This window comes from Cajanus cajan, chromosome 9 (genome assembly GCF_000230855.2).
Source record: "Cajanus cajan strain Asha chromosome 9, NIPB_CcT2T_4, whole genome shotgun sequence".
In the NCBI taxonomy this organism is placed as follows: Eukaryota; Viridiplantae; Streptophyta; class Magnoliopsida; order Fabales; family Fabaceae; genus Cajanus; species Cajanus cajan.
Genome location: NC_138525.1, coordinates 1,024,585 through 1,043,834, shown reverse-complemented (window position 1 = coordinate 1,043,834; position 19,250 = coordinate 1,024,585). Strand labels below are relative to the sequence as shown.

Genomic DNA, 19,250 nt, shown 5'->3' with positions numbered 1-19,250 from the left:
TGATGACTACAAAGCTACTCTACGTTTTAGGGGGGATATGATTATTGAAACTACACTTCTAACGCTACATGTTATAACACTTTCCAATTTGTCAACCTCTCGTGATTGGCTTGACATCATCTTGTCAGAACTGCAGTGGCACATTCTTGCTATTGAAACTATAGTAGTGCTAGCAAACGGTTCATCACTATATGTTGTCTTTGGTCACATGTTTCAAGAGATGGGGTGGAAGCCATTCATTTATGGAGTTACATACATGCATATGCTCTAACTTCTAACTAGTACCAGTAAAATGGATGTTGAACTATTTATTCTATTTAGTGTCAAGTTCAACTAAATCTACGGCAATGGGGTCACTAGATAGATGGACATGGATATGACAATATTCAAATGTTTCAGTGGAGCTCAATTGGACTCGACAATCAAAATGGACCAACCACCTAAGATGCTGATGTATCATTATGTCATTGTGTTGGCTTATAGGATACATTCGTCAATTAAATAACCACTAAGCTTATAAATTCAGATGTATAATTCTATCACTCGGATTATTTTTTTTTTTGTGCATTCTATCACTCAGATGATCAAACCTGAGGTATGTATTGTATCCGTACCAACCTGATTAAGAAATGTTCCAGGAAAAAGAATGTTACTAATTTATACAACTCGTTCATCAATCAAGTAATAGGATACTTGCGGCAATATTACTTCTAAGTTTAAAGCTGCAATCATACATGGATTTATTAGCATAAATCTAAACGTTTCCTCTGATTTGCATTTCTACTTAAATACAGGTTATATATTTATCATCAGGGACAAAACTATTAAACAAGAATAGATTATCGTATAAAACTGAAAATTCTGAAAATATGTAAAGAGTACTACGAGACTAACTACAAATGCAAGCTGAAGAACCAAAAGTAACCATATAGCATAGCATCTTATAATCAAAACCACGTACCGTGTGAAGTATATAGTTCATTGCACCAAAAATCTTGAGACCTTAAGGGAAGTTATCATGTTTCTATAATTTACTAAAAACAATAATGATGTTAAACTAAAAACAATAACTATAAAGGATTGTAAATAAAATGATAATATTGTTACTTATGAATCACCCTAACTACAAACTTAAACATTAGAGTTTGGAAATTGACCATTAATAATATCATTTCTAAAAAACGTAATGTACCAGAGTTTGAGTTTAACACTAACACAGTAAAATAATAAAAACAAAAACTAACAAGATATTTACGGGTAATGTGTTATTTTAGAATTCCTTGCTTGATTTAAACTTGGACATTACTGTTTGTGGCAAATGAAAAAGGAAAAAATTGATAATGGCTGCATAATATAATTTTCCGGAGAAGTTGTAAAAGTTAAAGAAACAATAACTATTTTGCTGTCCCTGGTAGGTATCAATGAAAATAAATAAGAATCCAGGCGAAACTTGCTTGATGAACATATATAGTAGATGCAGTTTTTGTATATAGTCTAACTCGTTATCATACTTTGTATTCTTGGCCCGTGTCTTGAGAATGGCTAGTTGGAGAGCATGTACATTAGCAATGACGTTGTTCATCCACTACTAGTACAACATTTGCAAGTTGTGTTGTTTAATATAAGCAATGACGTGGGATAGGAACTCTTGAATTATTGAATGAATCCAATTGTCAGAGGGCGGAAACAATATCCAGTTTGTATTATAATACTATGTGTTAGGTACGTATTGTATTGCCACATTACAAATTAATATTTTATATGACCAAGACTTTAGCATTTTCAAAATGAATAAGACAAAGACCAAAGACTTGCTTGCTTTTAACAAAGGTATGGGACTGAGGGTGCGAGTCTTCATTGCTTTGATTTGATTCTTCTTTTTGCAGCAGTGGAGCCTGAGTGGGAATTCTCTTATATCTTGTTGATTTGGAGATTGGAGCAATGGATACGGAATTCACCTCTGAAGGTGGTGTCAAAGTTTGTAATATGACAAATTAAAAAGTTGGTTTAATTTGCAATTTTTCCGTTCTGCATTAATCTTGTCATTTCCTTTGTGAGTGTGCAGATCATATGCTTATGCCTCGCAAGTCCTGAAATCTTGTATAGCAGAAGAGGTAAGTTTACGTATTTTTTTTTGCTATTAATTTCATAGTTGTAATTTATTTAGATGAGATATTGAATCCAAAAACAGGAACAAGTGGATCTGTCTTGGTCATAATCTTCTCCTCATCCAAACTAGGAGCAAATACAAGTTGTCAAATATTTTCTGTTAAATTTACATTTTGACCAATCGAGAGAACCATTTTCTTTACCGATATTATTATTTGGTTATCCCGAAAAGATAAATCCAATTAGATCAAGGTTTATCTTGTTAGCCCAAAAAGATAAAATCAAAACAGATCTAGTTAATTTGCTTCTGGGATCAATTTATATCTATTTTAAAACTTAAATAATGTTTAGTCAGAAAAAAAAAATTTCATGAGCATAAATTAGTGAGTCAGCTTTAAATCACTGCATATGTGAAAAAAAAAAATATGATCAATGTTATGACAAATAGTCAACCTTTTACATGATGCAATAAAATCATCATTTTAACACATGATCGAGACTTGGTCTTTTAGAATAATAATTAACACTAATATACTTTTATGTTTTTTTTAATAAATTTGCAAACTTTGATTTTTGCTCCATATAATTTTTTATTTAATTCTTAATATATTATTTAGTACTTCATCCATCTTATAACAAGTGTTATATAAAGATTAAATAAGTGTAAAATAAATATCATCTTAATTTTTTAATATAATATTAATTTTTTTTCCTCCTATTTATACTCTTACTAAAATTTCTTAAAATGATTTTTTTTATTGTGCAATATCGATTATAGTAAAAAATGTTAATAATAAGGTCAATTTTTTTTAAAAAACAAGTATTATCTTTAATCAATTTATTAATTTTATTAGTTTGTTTTAAAATGATACTTATTATATGACTTAAGAAGTGCTTATTAAAAAAAATTGTATGCAAGTAGATGTTACGTGGTATAAAATATTCGTGAATGACTAGTCTTTTTTTTTTGTAATTAAAGAAAAATAAAACAAGAAAAAGAAAAAATTATGTGCACAAGAATCTAATGTCTATATTTCATCTATATGAATTAATGATTAATTTTTGTCAAAAAAATTTAATTAATCACTTTATAAAAAAATAGTATAAGCGTTTTTTTAATAAAATAAAATTCATCTTTTATTATAAAGATGATTAGTTATTGAGAAAATAAGTAAAATTTTCTTTTATAATTAAGAGTTTAATTTATTTACATCATCGATAAAAAAAAAATGCCAACCAATAAAAAATTGTATGTCAAAAATTTGACTTTTGAAATAGTTATTATAAAAGTTAAGAAATTTATTAAATATTATACATGACTTAATAATTACATATTATTCTAATTAATTTTTTTTATAGAGTGTAATACAAAGTTGCTTAAAATATATTTTTTAATTTTTATACTTTCATTTATTTTACCTTTTAGTTCCTATAGTTTAAAATAGATATCTTTAAGTCTTTATACTTATTTTTTTTTCAATTCTTTTTAATTTTTTTAGTTTAAGATAAATATTTTTATTCCTTATACATGTAGTTTTGTAATTTTTTTAGTCTTGTTAATTTTTTTTGTAATGTTATCTATTTTGTGTTGATGTGATAGAAATCCTCAATTTTGTAAGAGTTAAAAAAAAGTAATTCAACAATAGACATCATAAATGAGAGTATAAAAAAAGACACAAAATAAGGCTTAATTTAAAATAATTTCAACAAAATAAATTTGATAAGTTATATATATATAGCATTGGAGCTAACTACTACAAATAACTCCATAATATTTTTTTTTGTAAGTTTACTATAAGAGAATTTTTTTAGGCAATTCAAATTAAATAAATTATCTAAAAATCAAATTTATTTAGTATATCTAAATATAAAACTTCTTTTTATAAAACTTACTATATAGCATGGTCATCTTTCTTGTTTAGGCTAATAGATGGAATGCCTTTGCGGTTTTGCATCTTCTGTCGCAAGAGATTTAGTTGTTGGAGCAATAATTCAATTACGTTATCCATGTTGCTTTAACAATTTTGTAAAAGAGCTTGCAAAAGAAGAAGATAATTTGATTGCAACAAGACATAGTGTTGAAGACCGCATTGCACATGCCAAAAAACAAACAAGGATAACTGCTGATGTTGTTGGCAAGTGGATTGAAGATGCTAACATTGACATATACAATGTGGATCAATTGCTAGAAAAGGCGAGAACAGAAAAGAGTTGTTTTGGGCACTGTCCAAATTCGATTTGGCGATACCATTTAGGAAAGAAGTTAGCAAACAAAAAAAGAGACATTGAAAAGTGCATTGAAGAAGGTAAAGAATATATATACAACTCGAACGTGTTTCCTTCTGGCTTACTTGATTCTCCTTTTGAAAAATGTTTAAATTTTGAGAGTAGACAACGTGCTTATGAGCAACTAATGGAAGCACTGAAAGATGATGGGGTTTCCATGATTGGATTGTATGGGGGATGGGTGGTTGTGGTAAAACCACACTGGCAATGGAAGCCAGGAAGGTAGTAGAAGAGGAGCATCATTTTGGACTAGAGAGAACTAGAGAGAGCCAAACGCTTGTACATGAGATTAACCCAAGAAAATAAAATTCTTGTGATTTTGGACGATGTGTGGGAAATGCTTGATTTTGGTGCCATAGGGATTTCCTCCACTAAACACCATATGGGGTGCAAAGTTCTCATTACTACTCGACTAGAAGCAGTTTGTACTCTGATGGATTGCCAAAAAAGGATTCACTTGCAAATTTTAACGGATGAAGAAGCATGGGCTCTTTTTCAAAAGCAAGCACACATATCTGAAGACACCTCTAATACCTTAAAGCATTTGGCAAGAGAAATTTCAAATGAATGCAAAGGTTTGCCTGTTGACATTGCAGCTGTAGCTAGTAGCTTGAAGGGAAAATCTGAGGTGATATGGAGGGTTGCGTTCAATAAATTTACAAGTTCTACTTCTAAGCCAATAAATATTGAAAAAGGTTTGTCAGATCCCTACAAATGCTTGCAGTTGAGCTATGATAATTTGGATACTAAAGAAGCTAAATCATTATTCCTATTGTGTGCTGTATTCCCTGAAGATTATGAAATTCCAATAGAAGAGTTAACAAGATATGCAATAGGGCTAGGTGTAGTTGGAGAAGTTAACTCATATGAAGAGGCAAGGAATGAAGTGATTGCTGCCAAAATTAAGCTCGTAAGTTCTTGTTTATTGTTGGAGGCAGGTGATAAATATGTAAAAATGCATGACTTAGTTCGCGATGTAGCCCACTTGATAGCAAAGAATGAGAATAATCTCATTAAGTGTGGATTGGACAATGATGTGACTTTGGAGCAAATTTCAATAAGATATCTATGGTGTGAGAAATTACCCAATGATTTGAACTGTTCAAATCTTGAGTTTCTTTGCATATACACAAAATTGGAAGTAATGGATGAAATTTTTAAAAGAACGGGAAAGCTTAGGGTTTTGATTCTTTTTAATGCATGGTGGCATATGCTACCTTTGTCAACAACGGCTTTCAAAACATTAACAAGTATTCGTTGTCTAATGCTACGCAATTGGAAATTGAGCGACATCTCATTTGTAAGACACATGAGAAAACTTCAAAGCCTTTCATTGTATGGATGTTCATTACATTCACTCCTTGAATTACAAACATGTGATGTAATTACACAACTAACAAACTGGAAATTATTAGTGTTACATCAATGTCAAATGGAAAAGAATGGTTTTGTAGTTGTCCAAAATACCCCGCAACTAAGACTTGTGCATCATTAATAGTATTGAAAACTGGGTGATTACAATGAAAACACCGTTGAATTATTCGAAACATTTAGTGTCCCACAAACACTGAAATGTTATGTAATAAAATTAGGACACAATGTTTATTGTGGTGATGTCTTTTCTTGTTTCTCTCATAAAAGAACTTTATCGCTTAGCCATTTTCCCATATCAAATGAGGCAATCAAGGATTTGGCCAAAAAAGCAAAGGTTCTATTATTTATGGCAAATATTCAAGGAGGTTCAAAAAGTATTATCCCTAATATATTTCATGAGAGAAGGAGGTATGAATGAGTTGAATGAGCTTCAAATATGTAACTGTGAGGAGATAGAATATTTGGTTGACAATATCAATCATTTGAGTGAGGCAGGAAGTATCTTTTCCAAGTTGATTATGCTAAGAATCAATAAAATGAATCACCTAAAACTTTTATGGCATGATTATCTACCTCCCAGTGGGCCTTTTGAGAAATTAGAATAGTTACATTTAAGTGATTGTCCACAGTTGACGTCTTTCTTCTCACATACAATTGCTGATTGTCTGGGACAATTGAAAGAATTACAAATCATAGACTCACGCATATAGTGGCAGATGATGAAAGTGTTGGGATACAAATAAGTCTCATATCGATAAAATAATACAAGAAATAATAATTTATATAGCACAAATATACTTCAATGATCGAGAGGCCTTTTAGATAATGACAAAAAACAAAACTGTGAGGGCTAAGGCCCAAAACAGACAATATCTCATCATTATAGAATGTTTGTGTAATAATCCTTATAAAATATCCCTCATACAAATACCATAAAACATAACCTCAACAGAAACAACAAAGACAAGTCTCGATCCATAATCTTCCAAAATCTTGAAAAAGTAGTAATAGAATATTGTGATGCACTGAAACATATCTTCTCGTCCAGTACCGTAAGAGGCCTACCTCAATTAAAAATGTTGCAGATAGAAGGATGAACAAAATCAAAAGCAGGAACTAAATGAAGTCATTGAGGATGAACCCACAAGAACATATTTTGAATCCTCATTTTAAAGCTAATCAATTGGATTTCTTTTTAGAAAGAACTTCAAATCCATCAACACCCCCTGTGAGCCATAGCTCAGGTACAAGTATTACATGTTTCATTTCATAAATATGTTTAAGTGAGTTTTAGAAAGTATATATGTGTATTATTTTGGGTTATGTATTAAAAAAATTGTTGGTAAATAATTGATTAAATTGTTGGATTGCTCTTTATATCTTAATAAGTTATTTGGTTTAGTGGTGGATTGGAGTAATATGAATATGGCTTTAGGTTTAGATCTGGTCTCGTCATTGTAATTCTTATAAATAAATAAAAAATATTATAAGTAATTGAATTAATTATGCGTTAAAAAAATCAAATTAAATTAGATTCATTTCTTATAAATGAATTGGTTCATTTTTTAATAATAGTTCATTTATTTTTTAAAATAATTTGGTTTAGTGCAATTTGATTATCCACTTTATATTCAAATATGAATAGGTTTATTTTTTCTCAAAATAGTTTGCTTTTTATAATCCAATTTGCTTTGACTTTGACTTTTGGATTGATTTAGTTTGGTTCAGTTTTTTTCACACCCCTAAGAGATTTTGTCACTTTTAGTTCTTTGTCATTTTCTTAGTGTTATTTTTTTAGTCCTTGCTATTATTTTAGTTAGTTTAATGTTTCCATGACTAATAACAAAAGAAAACAAAATATATTAATTAAGAAAATTAAGGGAATTAACAAAAAAAATTATTTTATTATATTAGTGTTGACATGACTAACAAAATTAAAAATGTTAATTAAGATAATTATAGTATTATAAGGTATGTAATTTAATTTAGTAATGTATTTATTAATTTTTACAAAATAAGTTACTTACACATAATTTACTTTTATAATTCATTTTTATTTTTAATATATCATGAATAATAATTTTATTTTTAATTCCTCAATTTACTTTTACCATTGCACTTTTTTTAATTTAAAATGAGTGTAAGTTAATTAGACGCTTATAATTTGCTTTTCTAATGTTATTTTTACATTTCAAATTCATTAATTAAGATCGGTTACAATATAACTTATTTATTTAATATATCACAAACAGTAATATTAAAAATAATTTATAAGTGTTTAAGTAAATTATATTTTTTTTTAAAAGATACGATGTTAAAAAGAAATTAGTGAATTGAAAAGTGGGAACAATATTAAAAAAGGAAAAATCATCGTTCATAAAAAATAATTATATGTAATTACTTTATTTATATAAAATAATAAATGCATTACTTAATTAATCATGCATCTAAAAATTATATAATTATCTTAATTTAAAGTATGTTTTATTATCTTAATTAATGTAATTAATATTTTTATTTTATTAATATGTCAGTACTAAACTAACTAAAATTAATGGTAACGAGTAAAAAAATAAAATAAAATGAACACTAGAGAATGTCAACAATTTGAAAATAACAAAAAGAAATACCAGTATTACAACAAGACAAAGTTATATTTGTAGGGACCTAAAATATATTTGTATAAGTTATTTTTCATCAAAATAATGTTGAATTTAATTATTTTTAATTTTATCTATATATTTCTTTAAACTTTTAGCATATAGAAAATAGCTCCATCCATTTTTGAAGGACCGGGTGTAGATTTTTTTAACTTAATTCAATTATTATGTTTCTTATATTTTCCAAGGTATCCTTTTGTGTGTGAAGGTATTAAATTACAAGTCAGATTAAATTTGTAAATCTTTTATCATATATGAAAAAAAAATTAAGCAAAATAGTTTGCAAAGCAATACATAATGCTATTTGTTACATGTTTAAAATTAAACAGCATTAAATTTCTATTTAAATCTTTTTGTTACATTTCTTATTTTAAAAATATAAGAATTACAATAATGACGACATAATTTGAATTTAAGACTTCGTATACACTATTTCGCTCTCATCACATTTTTTTTTGTTGCATATAAAATTATTAGTATTCAAAATGTGCCGTCTTCATAAGAAGAATGATTTTATTTCTCATTATTAACCTAGGATTGTGGCTTATTTCCTAAAATATCAATGTTTTAAAAGTCAAAGTATAATTAGTAGACAAAGCGTTTGTCTAACACACTCTTATAATGACAATCTTTTTAACATGTGTAACTGCTTTTCAGGATCATTTACTCTATCTAATCTTACAACTGTTATTCTAAAATCATGTCCGAAATTGAGTTCATTGTTTAAGGCATCATAGCTAGAACTATGACTTCATTGGAAGAATTGATTATAGAAGATTGCGATGGTTTGAAGCACATACTAAGTCATGAAAGAGCTCATAAAAATTAAAAGGAAAAGCTCGTTGAGAATGATCATAACTTCGAAACTGATATTTCAATGTTCATAAGTTTGAAAAGGCTGTATATCACAACATGTGACTTATTGCGTTTGCCACACATATTCTCCGTTGGAGGTCCGTTGAAATTGAAAGATAAAAGAAATAAAGAGACTCCTGATTCGAAATATTTAATTGGTCAAAATAATTTTGAAGACAACTCATGTCATCTTCAGCAAAGAAATACTCAAGTGAGCTTAGAGTTAGAAGATTTGTTGTTGGACAACCTACCTCAGATAACTTATATTTGGGTAGCTTCCAAGAATTCTTTCACCCTCCAATACCTTAAAACACTAGAAATAGTGGGATGTGCAAAATTAGAAGTAATTTTTCCTCTATCTGTATTAAGATGCCTACCAGAGTTAGAGGAACTAGATATAAGAGATTGCAGAGAACTAAAGCAGATAATGGAAGAGGATGTGGAGGATAAAAATTTGTCTTCACAACCATGCTTCACAAAACTAGGACATGTTAACGTTTCAAAATGCCCCAAGTTGAAAGTTATCTCTGTATCTGCATCTAATGATCTTCCCCGCCTGGAGCATCTACTCATATATGAAGCCAATGAACTAGAAAAGCTTTTTGGAAGTGAACAAGGAGCTTCCAAGATTTTTCTTTCCCTTCAAAACCTTAAAACATTACTGATAGTGGGATGCACGAAATTGGAAGTAATTTTTCCTCTGTTTGTATTAAGATGCCTGCCAAAGTTAGACATCTAGATATAAGAGATTGCAGAAAACTAAAACAAATAATGGAAGAGGATGTGGAGGATAAAATTTTTGTCTACACAACCATGCTTCACAAAACTAGAAAAAGCTCGCGTTGAACGATGCCCCAAGTTGAAAGGTTTATTCTCTATATCTGCATATTCTAATCATAAATGGAGCCACTGAACTAGAAAAGCTTTTTGGATGTGAACAAGGAGCTTCCAAGAATTATTTTTCCCTTCCAAATCTTAAAACATTAGAAATAACGAGATGTGCAAAATTGGAAGTGATCTTTCCTTGGACAATTTTAAGATGCCTACCATATTTGGAGCGTCTAGAGATAATTGAATGTGAAGAATTAAAGCAGATCATGGAAGAGGACGTGCAGGATAAAAAATTGCCCTATCTTCTTTCTCCACAACCATGCTTCCCAAAACTAGCATCATTGTTTGTTGATCAATGCCAAAACTTGAAAGGTTTATTCTCTGTATCTGCATCTAATGATCTTCCCAACTTGGAGGCTCTGATCATAAATGGAGCCACTGAACTAGAAGAGCTTATCGGATGTGAACAAGGAAAAGGTGATGAGATAGGAAAGGCCAAAGTTGAGTTTTCAAAACTCAAACTTTTGATATTTATGCATCTCTCAACCCTTCGCCAAGGGACAGAATTCATGACTGTAAAGCATCGCTTTGTCCACAATTGTCCAAAACTATCTTTGGCTTCAACCAGTACTCTTCAGGAGCTTTATGAAAATTTTCCTTATTCAGGTAAATACTAAACATGCATTGCATGATTATGATTCAGATATAAATTGCACATAAATGTGTTTTAATTACAAAGAATGTTATAATAAAGATAATGATCTTTTAAGACATGGAGTTACCATCTTTTATTTTTTTCAACAATGAAAATATTTTTCCTGTCATGAAACTTTATAAATAACTTTATTTTTTATTTTTAATTGTGACGATACAATAGTCCACCATGGAAAGTTGAAGTTACATTCCTTTTTTGTTTCCATGTTTCATTCTCAAACGAAGTCCTTAAATTATTAATTTTTTTTTTACAGATTTCGAAAACACTACTGAACCTTCACGCTGGAACTTAAGCGGTTTAATTGATCAATTAATTGAATCTGATGAATTTTCTACAATCAGCGGTACCAGTGAGTTGCCTTCATCACAGGTCAGAAGCAACCAATCTATGCAAGTTAACCTAGCGAATGATTATGGCATCAAATCAGATAACTAATGATCAATTACTTAACTAAACCTTGACAGCAATATATATTCAATTGTCTCTATTTCTTATTTACAATTTCATTATTTATATGAAAAATTAACTTATTGAGCTACTCTTCTTTTTGTATATTTTTTATGTTGTTCAGGTTGATGAAAAATCAGAGAAGGGATTTATTGGGAATGTTCCAGGTTCAGAGGTACTACTACTGGATACTGCAACTTCAACAAATTCAGAGCTGAATGGAAGGTCATCCCCAAGTCCCTTGGATATTTGTCAATGTGGAACACATTCACATGTGAGTATACAAAAAGCTCTTCTAAATATTGGAGGAAGTGAATGGCTTAGGTTCTTACTTTTCCACTTAACTCATCACGTCATATAGGAGTTGGTGGATGGACAATCAACTGGTGGATCATATTTGACAGACCAACAAAATCCACTTGGAGAAACTGAAAGTATCATTGGAATTCCTCAGGTAAGTAATGTTATACCAATTAAATATGCACATTCTGCTAAATAATTTAACAAGAAATGAATGGTTAATATAAAAAGAAAAATGTTTTTTAAGAGGGCTATTTATCAAACAAAGAAAAATGTCAGTATTCTGTCCCCTGATTCAGTAACAACGACCATTGCTTGTTCCCTTACAGATGGTTTAAGGTTGATACGAATATTTTTCATTTCATCTTTTTTTATAATAAGAATGTTATTATACTACAAAGTTACATGTTTCGGATTTATGTAGGTTATTAAGAGAGGTGTGGACTGTAGAAGGAGGAATTTCATCAGATAATGCCATGACACTGAATCTCAAGTCATATATAATCAACTAAACATGGTTAAGAAGGGATTAGAAGAGCCACAATGAAAATTAGCTTACTAATAAACGTAGCTTTTAACATAGTAAAGTGTATTGACGAAACAGAGACAACATTTATTGGAAAAGTTCTAGCTTCAGTGAAACTAGCAATACCAACTTCTGTTTTAGAATCGAAAAGCCCACCTCTAACTTGTATGGCAACTGCTCTACATAAAATACTTTCGTGTAAAAGTTTAATAATTTGCTAACCTTAAAAACAGATTTTGTAATAGTAAGACTAACTTCTGAGTCCTGACATGCTTGTTCAATATTTGAAATAAAAGTTGGTGCGTCAAGAATCAAATGACGAAGTAAGTTTTCCAGACCAACATGCACTTGAAGAAACAATTGTAACCACTAAAATCGCTCAAATTACTGTCATACCACCACATGATGTACATTATAAAATGCCCATCCTTTCAAAGCTATAACTTTAAAGTCACTCACTCAAACATATTTTTTCCATTTGTGATGCACAGAATACTGAGGACATTGGAAAGGAGATCATTCAAGAGGGACCTGTATCAGAGGGACTTAGGATAAAAACTATGCCGACTGTTATAGAAGGCATTGGATTGGGTGGTGGTGTTGCAACTCATACCGAGTCTAGTGGCGAGGACATACTTGCACAAGATTCCCAGGTTGTTGTTGAACAAGATGATAAGCTGAATGAAGGCAAGACAGGAACAATGCCATGTCAAGAAATCCAAATCGAAGAACGGTTGAACCTGACGAATAAACAAGATGGAATAGATATTGTTTCTAATAAGATCATTGCGGTTTCTCCGGGTTATTGCACTTTTCTTGTCTCTTTTCCCTCCCATATTTATATGTCACCTACTTCTTTAACTTTTTAGCAGCTTCTACTTCTACAGATACTCGTACAAGATTGGAAGCATATAAACAATTTGTTGATATGGATGATGCACAAATTGCTCTGCTGGTGGATGCAATAGCAACATATCCTCATCTCTGGAATGCTTGTGAGAAGTTCAGTGAGCGCTTTCAAGCTTGGTTGTTGAAAACTTTGGCAGACATTTTGTTCCTTCGAAATGAAAATGCCGATAGTGTTACTCCTCAAAGAGAAAAGGAGTTCCATAAACTATGCGATGAAGCTGCTGAACTTGGATTTGACAGGTCATGGGTTGATGAAATGCGTCAGCGTGTAGTTGCGAGGGATCCTAAGCTAGAAGAGGACCAAGCACAGGCACAAATCCATGATCTCTTTAAGAGGTATGAGATCATTTAACCCGAGAACTAAGTACCTTAAAGAAAAGAATGAATAAAATTTAGTCTTAATGACTTTGTTGATGCCCTGACAAAACTTTTCGTTTGTGAATTGAAAGTTCTACCTCTACATTGTGGTTGGGTGGATTTTCTGTTTTCTCCTTAGAAATACATTTTGGTGTTATTTGCAATTCTTCTAAGAATGATACTGAAATTTTCTGAGTTTTATGTTCCTTGGGATGCAAAAGGTGAGCAATTTAAGTTTGTTATGCAGGTCTACTGGTGCATACGTGGTATCAGATTCCAAGGTGTTTGAACAAGGTGATAGGCAGATTGAACACTCGAGAGGAACTTCTCCACGTCAGAAGATCCCAAATGTTGATAAGAGCATCAAAGAAGGATCTAACTTGATTGATAAAGAAAGTGAAATAGGTGTTGTTTCTAATGACCACATTGTTGCTCCGAGAAATGAAGAACCAGAGAAGGAATTTGTTGCAAAAGAATCCACTTCAGAGATACAAGAAATAGCAACACCACTGACTAACACACAACTTGTTGAAGGCCATCTCCTAGTTATTTGGATCTCAAAATAAAACACACTCAAATGTGAGTCTCCTTAATCTTTTTCAAAGTATTGAATGAAATAAAAGCATTGAGACTAATGCTTTGACACTTATTCATTACTTTGTTTAGGAGTTGGAGAACAGACAATCGATGAGTGGAGAAATTGTAAGTACCGCTGAAATTCCTCAGGTAAATGATGTGATACCGCGTAAGAATGTAGCGGGAAAATAATAGTTGTACTATTAGAAACAAGACAATCAGAAGACTGAAAAAAGTAACAATAATTTATTAATAGAAAAGAGCTAACACCAGCAAAGAAAACACTGATTTTTTAAAACTATAATTAATATGCATCTCCACTTGGCATCAATAACACTGCTGGTACATCTTAGAAATAGATGTCAAGTTTACAACTTATTCTCTTTATTGTGCTACATAGTGACTCGAAGAAACACAGGATTTAAGTTGGCGCTAAATTAGAGAAAACTGTAACTACAACTTTACAGAGTAATTCAGATACGAGGAACTCAACACCAGCATCAATACTTGCTCCTCTTCAAAAGGCATCCCGCTGATGTTTATTCTCATTTTTTCAAAATGGAAATGCATACACCAAAGTTACATATCTTTTGTTCTTGTGCAGAGTGTTATGAGAATTGCTGAAGATGGAACCATATCAAAGAACACCAATATGGCAGCTTCATCAAAGCATTCCAAATTCTTTAGCTCAGAGTCAGCCCAATTAGTTACTTCTGAAAGTAAATCATATCCACGTGTAAGTCTGTTGCATACAATTGACCTTTCAAAATATTTGGTCAACATAAAAACAATGTTGCCCTCTGATTTATTATTTACCATATGAGTGGAATATTAAAATGTGATGTACTGAATTGCAACTTAGAGTTTAAATTTCATGAATTATTTACAATCACGATTCACACTCATAGTTTAGCTCCTAATTCTTGCACTTCAATCCAAATTTGTAGTAAGAAACTGTTGCTTTGCAACTCTTGTGGATTGATGATACTAACTACTTTTCTGTTATATTTTCTTCTTATTCTTCCCAGAGTGAAACTAGGAGCAGCCAAACTGAGACACACACTGCTAAAGAAAGTGAAGGCCATCCTAGAAAAATTCAAGATTTTGGGGCCAATGATATGATGAGTTTATTTCAACCAGTGGCTGTCGAAAAAGATGGTGAAGGCCAAGTAATTGAGCATCACTCAACTAAAGATAACCGAGTTTTAAAGGCCCTTGCCGACCTGGAAAAGTGTCTAAAGGTGTCTCTGAAGGACATAGCTATCTCTGAGACTAATAGTCTCTGCCTTATGGCTGCTCTTAACTTCTTGTCCAACCTTCCTTTCAAAGAAGTAACTCTATCAGATGGACTCAGAGATATTATAGACTCTATGCACAAAGAGTTCCCAAGCATTCTATGTTCCTTCAAGCAAGGCTTTGCTAACTCTGACAAGTTGGCAGTGCTTGAAGCTCATAGGAATGAGGTAACCATTACACTTGTTGCCAATATTTCTGGGGCAGAGAATTTGATAAATGAAGCTCAAGAGAAGGAAGGAGTTTTGAAGGAACGGGTGATTAGGTTGAAGAAAGAAATAAAAGATTGCGAGAATGAGTTGTCATCTCTTGAAGTGGAAAAGAAGAAATGCATTGCAGAAAGTAAAGGGTATAAAAAGAAGCTTGAAAATATGAGGAAAGACAAAGCTCAAATGGTGGAAGATCAAAGTGAAGTTCGGGAAGAGCTATTTGAGGTGGCTTATAAATGGTCTGCACTATGTAGCCAATTTGAGCACAATTGCATCGCTTCTAGAAATACCTCTTGAGCACGTTCTTCTTCTTTTTATAGATTATATATATATATTCTCCCTGAAGCCAATTGTTTTTCCAGCCTTTAGATCATTTTTTAATTTAAATTTTATATATATAAGGACATGTTTATAATATTTTGTAAACAATATTATAAGAACGGTCTTTGACAAGATAAAATAGGTGTAAAGTAATTTTACTTGATTATTTATTCACAACTCATAATTGATGAATGATAAATAAGTAAAAATTCATTTCAATAATAATATTTAACTGGTTAACGGTATAAATTTATCGGTATATAACAATTAAACTCATAATAATATTAGGCATGCAGTTACTTTATTTATCTAAATTAGCTGTCACACAAAACAAAACAAATTTTACCTCTGTTTCTTATAATATTCTTTCGACTAAAATACACTCTTTAAGAAAATTAATTATTTTAGTTAAAAATATTAATTTATTAATAATGTAAACTACTTTTCAAATTCCTTGCTTGATTTAAAATTGGGCATTACTGTTTGTTGTAAATGAAAAAAGAAAAAATTGATAATGACTGCGTAATGTAATTTCCGGAGAAGTTGTAAATTTTAAATTAAAGAAACAATAAGTATTTTGCTGTCCCTGGTTGGTATCACTGAAAACAAATAAGAATCCAGTTGAAACTTGCTGTTATTGAAAACAACTCCAAAGTCAAGAAATTTTCCATATGAAGAAATTTCTTATCAATGAACAACGAGTATGTGGTTAGAAATCCTAAGGGTAATCAATTTACCAGAGCTAAGGTATATATGGACAAGTTCCAAACTTTTTGGGCTTTTCAAGTTGAACATCTTCATAAACTACACTTTGTCATTGTCCAAAACTAAAGGCTATCTTCTCTGCCTGTGTCTTGAGAATGCTACCTTCGTAGAAGGTCCTAGTGGTAGAAAATTGTGACGAATTGGAGCAAATCATGGAGGACAATAAAGAACATGAAAATGTTTCACATTCTCAAAATCCCAAACAGCTTAAATTCCTTATTGTCTCACACTGCAACAACTTTGAGTATTTGTCCTTTATCTCCATTTCATGAGTTTCCATAGTTAGAGCATCTGATCCTAAATCAAAATTCTTGTCTAGTGCAAGTGCTTCCAAAACTGAAACGCGTAGCATTACCGCAATCACCACAAACCTCTTTATTCATTAATTTCTGTCACGGAATTGAGTTTCAGACTGTTAATCTTCTTGTGAACAATTTTTCAAAGTTGCCACTAACTTAACCCCTACTGCTGAGGAGATGCTGCAAACATCTGATTATCAGTTTAGTCCTTGAAGAACTATCCTCTCTCTTAATCAGTCCTTGAAATGGTAAAATTATATAAATAGACCCTAAACTATAATAAATCATGTTACATAATTCCTAAAGTATTGAAAAATCTTTTAAATTAGTTCATCAAAAATATATTATAGCAGGGACTAAATTGATGTATTTTCAGTACTTTAAAGACTAAAGGTATAATTTTACTACTTCAAAGACAACTTGGGAAAGAGGGTAACCCTTCATGACCAAATTGATGGTTTAGTCATTCTGACAAGCATCATACAGTAGTTTCAAACTGTCGAGGATGCTAGTAAGTTATTTTTAGATGATTGATCTAAGAAACTTGTAATTCCAATCTGCGAAAAAACATGTTCCGAAACACTGCCCCTAATATTCACCGACTCTTGGAAAAAGTTAAAAGAGTTACATTTAATCTCTATAAACGGTTCCAAAACTAAATTATTGCTCTCGACAGCGCATAAAAGAGATGAAATTTCAAGAGGGGTTGTTGTTCTTGGTGGGAGGGGTAGTCGGCTTGGTGAACCAAGTGGTGTAGAGGAACTGTTTGTGTGCCCCAACGTGGTTGCAAACAAGACGAACCTTCTGCCTCTCCCTCATCCATCTCAGCAATATTTTCATGTGATTCTTGCTCGTCAAATCTTTCAATCCAACTTCCTAAGACCATAATTTTCTCTATAAACACTTCTACCAATAAAATTAAAAATAAAAAGAAATTTACTTATAGAATTCGAACGCAAGGTACCTTGACACGTTCCCACGTGTTAGCAACGGTTATGGGGCCATGCTCCTTCACGATATCGAAGAGAACCCTCGTTATTGTCTGCCTCTGCTCCGGCGGCGTTTTGAGAACTACCGGTCCCATCTTCGGCTTCGGTTTCTTCGCCAAACATCTCATCGCCGTCCCAAACATTGCTTCTGCAATGCAAAGTGCCAAACACATCACATATCTATGAATCAATCAACACATTATCAACGAATACACAATCACACCATAGCATAGATAGATTTACCCAAACAAGGTGAGAGAAGAAGAAGAAGAAGAAAGTTAGGGTGAACTCAACTAATGAACTTCTCATTGTTTGTTCGGAATTCGGACTTCAATAATGGGCCGCCTCAAGTGGGCCTACACCATTCTGGATTGTGGAAACATGGATATCATTATTTGCACCTTCTTTTTACTTCCCACACCTCCTTTTCATTTTTTTTTCTCTTAGATTTATTATTCTCATTTTACTGTTTTTTATTTGCATCCAACGTTAATGATTCAAAAAATGTTTGTAATAAGTAAGCAAGAATAACTCGTGTTTAATAATTTCGATGTAGGTTGCATTCAGATTTCAGACTAGGTTTGCCCTAATAACATAGTTCTATTCTAATGTCTTTAATTACTAGTATGGTTATCTATGTGATATACGGATTTTTAATTTTATATAATAATTTATATATTAACAAATAAATTATTTTATTAGTTTTATGTTTTAAATTATTTTTTATTTATATTTTAAAATTATTATCTTTATTTTATAAGAATAAGAAAAGTTCTTTTTATAAATTATTGTATAAGTTTAATATATTTTTAACTCATTATAATAAATTATATGTTAAAAATAATATCATCTTTTACATCGAACATTTGATATTGAAGATTTTATTATGAGATAACAAAAAATTGGTTCATATGCATACTATCAAACATATAATATTAATTAGTTACCATAAAAAAACACATATAATATTAGTTTTATATTTTATTCTTAACATTAATAAAGAAAATATCATTTTAATATTTAACTTCATAAATTTATTAAAAAAAGTGAACATCAATAATAATTTCAAATGGAATTATTACATGAGAAAAGTAAAATGATTAAATTAAATATAAAAAAATTATATGCATATAGCGTAATATTTGTTAAGGTCTTATCATTTTGTTTTATTGAAATTTAATGTATTTAAATTTATTAAATAATGTTAGATATAAAAAATATATTTTATTTAATTATAAATAATATATTTATTTATTTTGTTAACGTTTAATCATTTCACTTAGACACAAAATTGGGAGAAAAAAAAATGAAAATAGTTGTTTTATTTAATTACACATAATATTTTTTTTATTGATGAAAATAATTTTATTTATTTTATTTATATAATTCATAATATATAAAACAAATGGCGTTTATATTTTTAGAAAAT

General features: G+C 30.7%; 4 protein-coding genes across 5 annotated transcripts; 3 read left to right on the top strand and 1 right to left on the bottom strand.

The window, feature by feature from the left end:
- The first annotated feature begins 83 nt into the window (after positions 1 to 83).
- Positions 84 to 14,625, top strand: LOC114915039 (uncharacterized). Of its 2 annotated transcripts, none has more exons than XM_029269027.2 (11): positions 84 to 1,966; positions 2,066 to 2,114; positions 9,087 to 10,781; positions 11,084 to 11,199; positions 11,402 to 11,551; positions 11,639 to 11,731; positions 12,595 to 12,904; positions 12,991 to 13,348; positions 13,617 to 13,948; positions 14,036 to 14,095; positions 14,550 to 14,625. In XM_029269027.2, the coding sequence occupies exons 3-9, from the start codon at positions 10,382 to 10,384 to the stop codon at positions 13,933 to 13,935; spliced, it is 1,746 nt and encodes a 581-aa protein (XP_029124860.1). In that variant the 5' UTR covers positions 84 to 1,966; positions 2,066 to 2,114; positions 9,087 to 10,381; the 3' UTR covers positions 13,936 to 13,948; positions 14,036 to 14,095; positions 14,550 to 14,625. The 2 variants fall into 2 exon arrangements, with proteins under 2 accessions (XP_029124860.1, XP_029124859.1); XM_029269026.2 differs by lacking the exon at positions 14,550 to 14,625 and adding an exon at positions 14,346 to 14,440.
- On the top strand, positions 4,679 to 10,023 carry LOC145951689 (disease resistance protein At4g27190-like). The gene is made up of 2 exons (XM_083063536.1): positions 4,679 to 5,305; positions 9,481 to 10,023. The coding sequence occupies exons 1-2, from the start codon at positions 4,679 to 4,681 to the stop codon at positions 10,021 to 10,023; spliced, it is 1,170 nt and encodes a 389-aa protein (XP_082919662.1).
- On the top strand, positions 14,131 to 15,972 carry LOC114915042 (uncharacterized). Its single transcript, XM_029269030.2, has 2 exons — positions 14,131 to 14,681; positions 14,974 to 15,972. Exons 1-2 carry the CDS (start codon positions 14,481 to 14,483, stop codon positions 15,742 to 15,744), a joined length of 972 nt encoding a protein of 323 aa, XP_029124863.1. The 5' UTR covers positions 14,131 to 14,480; the 3' UTR covers positions 15,745 to 15,972.
- A 1,390-nt stretch (positions 15,973 to 17,362) lies between these two features.
- Positions 17,363 to 18,080, bottom strand: LOC109790344 (uncharacterized). The gene is made up of 2 exons (XM_020349479.2): positions 17,797 to 18,080; positions 17,363 to 17,708 (listed from the first exon to the last, which is right to left on the bottom strand). The coding sequence occupies exons 1-2, from the start codon at positions 17,992 to 17,994 to the stop codon at positions 17,529 to 17,531; spliced, it is 378 nt and encodes a 125-aa protein (XP_020205068.1). The 5' UTR covers positions 17,995 to 18,080; the 3' UTR covers positions 17,363 to 17,528.
- Positions 18,081 to 19,250: the final 1,170 nt, after the last annotated feature.

Coding starts and splice junctions, on each gene's coding strand:
- LOC145951689 (XM_083063536.1), top strand. CDS start 4,679: ATGAGATTAACCCAAGAAAATAAAATTCTTGTGATTTTGGACGATGTG. Junction 5,306..9,480: donor TTGCTGCCAAAATTAAGCTC/GTAAGTTCTTGT, acceptor TGTCATCTTCAG/CAAAGAAATACTCAAGTGAG.
- LOC114915039 (XM_029269027.2), top strand. CDS start 10,382: ATGGAAGAGGACGTGCAGGATAAAAAATTGCCCTATCTTCTTTCTCCA. Junction 11,552..11,638: donor AATGTGGAACACATTCACAT/GTGAGTATACAA, acceptor CACGTCATATAG/GAGTTGGTGGATGGACAATC. Junction 12,905..12,990: donor GATCATTGCGGTTTCTCCGG/GTTATTGCACTT, acceptor CTACTTCTACAG/ATACTCGTACAAGATTGGAA.
- LOC114915042 (XM_029269030.2), top strand. CDS start 14,481: ATGTTTATTCTCATTTTTTCAAAATGGAAATGCATACACCAAAGTTAC. Junction 14,682..14,973: donor AAAGTAAATCATATCCACGT/GTAAGTCTGTTG, acceptor TATTCTTCCCAG/AGTGAAACTAGGAGCAGCCA.
- LOC109790344 (XM_020349479.2), bottom strand. CDS start 17,994: ATGTGTTTGGCACTTTGCATTGCAGAAGCAATGTTTGGGACGGCGATG. Junction 17,709..17,796: donor ACACGTGGGAACGTGTCAAG/GTACCTTGCGTT, acceptor TTATGGTCTTAG/GAAGTTGGATTGAAAGATTT.